The sequence below is a fragment of the Antrostomus carolinensis genome, unplaced genomic scaffold (assembly GCF_000700745.2).
Source record: "Antrostomus carolinensis isolate BGI_N321 unplaced genomic scaffold, ASM70074v2 scaffold29148, whole genome shotgun sequence".
In the NCBI taxonomy this organism is placed as follows: Eukaryota; Metazoa; Chordata; class Aves; order Caprimulgiformes; family Caprimulgidae; genus Antrostomus; species Antrostomus carolinensis.
Window position 1 is genome coordinate 391 of NW_010335465.1, and position 3,267 is coordinate 3,657.

The 3,267-nt window shown below is 41.2% G+C and overlaps 1 protein-coding gene across 1 annotated transcript in view; it reads left to right on the forward strand.

The window, feature by feature from the left end:
- LOC104530082 (CREB-binding protein-like) overlaps positions 1-651 on the forward strand; it is a gene marked incomplete at its 5' end in the record, with an annotated part of 1,034 nt that extends 383 nt beyond the window's left edge. Inside the window, 1 exon segment of the mRNA XM_010174562.2 lies at positions 1-651. This exon segment is cut by the window's left edge and continues 19 nt beyond it. Within this exon segment, the coding sequence (XP_010172864.2) occupies positions 1-638 (638 nt within the window).
- Positions 652-3,267: the final 2,616 nt, after the last annotated feature.

Here is a 3,267-nt window from a genome sequence, read left to right on the forward strand (position 1 = left end):
CCCAGTCCCGGCGGCCCCAGGGCCCGGGAGGTTCCCCTCAAGCCATGCAGCAGCAGCGGATGCAGCAGCATATATCGATCCAGGGAGGTTCCATGGGACAGATGGCTCAGATGGGACAGCTGAACCAGATGGGCCAGCCTGGCATGGGGGCAGATGGCACTCCCAACATCCAGCAAGCCCTGCAGCAGCGGATCCTGCAGCAGCAGCAGATGAAACAGCAGATAGGGTCCCCCGGGCAGCCAAACCCCATGAGCCCACAGCAGCACATGCTCTCAGGACAACCGCAGGCGTCTCATCTCCCTGGCCAGCAGATCACCACCTCCCTCAGCAACCAGGTGCGGTCCCCAGCACCCGTTCAGTCTCCCCGTCCCCAATCCCAGCCACCACATTCCAGCCCGTCACCCAGGATACAGCCCCAGCCGTCGCCTCACCACGTCTCTCCCCAGACTGGTTCCCCCCACCCAGGACTCGCAGTCACTATGGCTAGCTCCATGGATCAGGGACACTTGGGCAACCCAGAACAGAGTGCAATGCTTCCACAACTAAACACCCCCAACAGGAGTGCGTTGTCTAACGAATTGTCTCTGGTCGGTGACACCACCGGGGACACATTAGAAAAATTTGTGGAGGGTTTGTAGCATTATGGGAGCATCACTTCTTTGTTGGTTTTTTTTTTTTGAGGGTTTGTTTTTTTTTTTTTCTCTCCTTTCCTTTCATGTTCTTGGACATTTTGTACTGAAAATTCAGACATCCGGGTTGTTTTGAATCCTAGGTGGAACTGCTGGAACATGGAAGAATGAATTGCTGTTTAAAAAAAAAAAATTTAAAAAATAAAAAAAAAAAAAGAAAAAACAATACAAAGAATCTATTTTTTTGTTAAAACCAGGCGGTTAAAATATCTGGTCTCTTTTGTGGGGTTGTTTTTTTTTTTTGGTTTTTATTTTTTTGTTGCTGTTGACTCATACCTTTTTTTTAACGGGGGAAAAAACAAGTTCATTATATTCATATTTTTTATTTGTATTTTCAAGACTTTAAACAGTTGCGTTTAAAAGAAGAAGAAGAAAAAAAAAACAAAAAAAAAAACAAAAATAATAATAATATTCAGAAACTGTTTCCTGAAATAATGCAACATTAGAACGTATCCCGGTAACTCTGACACGTTGCAGGAAGATTCTTTTTTTTTTTTTTTTTTAATTTTATTAATTTTTTGTTTCTATAGTGAACTCTGCAGGCGTTTGAAGTATTACCCCTGGAAAGATAGGAATTGACTCTTGCACACAAAAAAAAACCACACATTGGCCAATGCCAAAAATCCTTGTCTTGCAGATGTAGAAATTGTTGCTTTGTTTCTCTGATAAAACTGGTTTTAGATGAAAAATAGGGATGATCACTCTTAGACCGTGCTGATTTGAATAGAGAAGAAGCATTCTTTTCTTTCTTTCTTCTGTGTGAAACTTGAAATGAGGAAAAGCAATTCTAGTGTAAATCATGCAAGCGCTATAATAACTATAAATAAGAAAATCCAAGAAGATTCAATCACTGTATAGAATGGTAAAAAAAAAAAACAAAAAAAACCTAAAAAAAAAAAAATCTCATTTCTTACTTATAATATCATATTGTTAAATAAACTGTGTGCAACAGACAAAAAGGGTGGTCCTTCTTGACTTCATGTACATGGTATTAACACTTAGTGTTTGGGTTTTTTGTTATGAAAATGCTGTTTTCAACATTGTATTTGGACTATGCATGTCTTTTTTCCATTGTATATAAAGTATTGCTTAAAAATTGATATAAATTACTGAAGTTTTTAACATGTATTCTGTTCTTTAAAAATCCATGTAAGAATGTTTAAGGTTTTTATTTATTTATATATAATTTTTTTTTTTTTTTGGATCATGTTCTTTGTAAGACATGGCTATGAATATTCACTCATTACACAGAGCAGCCAGAGGCAGCGATAGGAGCGGCACGATGCGCCGAGTGTTGTAGGTAGCATGTCTGTTCTACCACACCCTTCAGCGATTGTTTCCTTTTCGGGGTGGGAGAGGAGAAAGGGGAATGGTTCCCAGCTATGGAATATTTGCAGGTGTTCATCCATAAGGGTTAACTGGAATAAATTATTAATAGCCGTTGCTTTTTTTAAAAAAAAACAAACAAAAAACAAAAAACTGCATTAATTTAGAGAAGGATCACCAATGAAAGGAAAATAGAGAGTATTGAGTTAATTCTAGGCTAATTTATTTAGTCTACAGTAAAATATGAACCTATTGACTTTAACACTATTTTTCTGCTGTTAACTCTGAGTCTAGATTTGAGGGTTTTCTGTGGAATAAAAAATAACAAATCATGTCCATGTTCCCTTTAATATCCTGTCCCCACCCCCTCATGTTCCTGGGATACTTGCCCCTCCTCCTCCCCCCCCCCCAAAAAGGCGAGGGAAACTTTCCCAGCGTAGGTGTGAGCTAAACCCGTGACTTAGCCTGAAACCCCAGCGCCCAGACCTCGAGGCTTCGGGAGGACGTGCAGCAACCCCAGCGCCGTATCCTGGCCGCTGCCGCTCCGGCGGGGAGCACTTGGCTTTTACCATTCAGTTACCAGTTCCTCCAGCTGTACGTTTTTACTGGGATGATGTTGGGGGAGGACAGGGGGGGAAGAACAAACCATTTATCTCAACTTTTATCCCCGAACTGTGAAAATAGTAGCGCAGGGCGGCGCTACTTGGTTCTTTTTAACTGTAGAGGGTCTCTGCTTAAAACTTTTCTTGCAAACTTTTAACTTTTTTTTTTTTTCACCACCATTGGATTCATCTGCCCACACAACTGTCTTCAGCAATTCAAGATGTCAAAATTCGGGGCTGGGGTGAGAGGTCAGTGAACACTAACCCAAAGCTTGTCCAAAAGAAAATGCTGTAAAGAAAAAAAAAAAAAGAGAAAAAGAAAAAAAAAGCTGGCGAGCCCTGATGCTGTGTCTCATGCTGTGTACTGAAAAAAGAGGAAAAATACTATATTTGTGATCAAAAAGAAGAAACTTGAAATGTGCTGGTGTTTCTAATAAAAGCTGGTAAAACTGCTTGGATTGAAGGATGGTTCCACTTGGCTGGTGCCCCCCAGGATCAGCGAAGTCTGACGCTCAAGGTTAAGAGAACTGCACTCAATCTCACTAATTCCTTTAAGTAGCGTCCGGTTTATAACAGCGGCACCGCTTGCGGATTTGGATAAGCCAAGTCCTGTTTGGAGCACAGAGAGGTGATGTGGCTCTGGGCTGCAG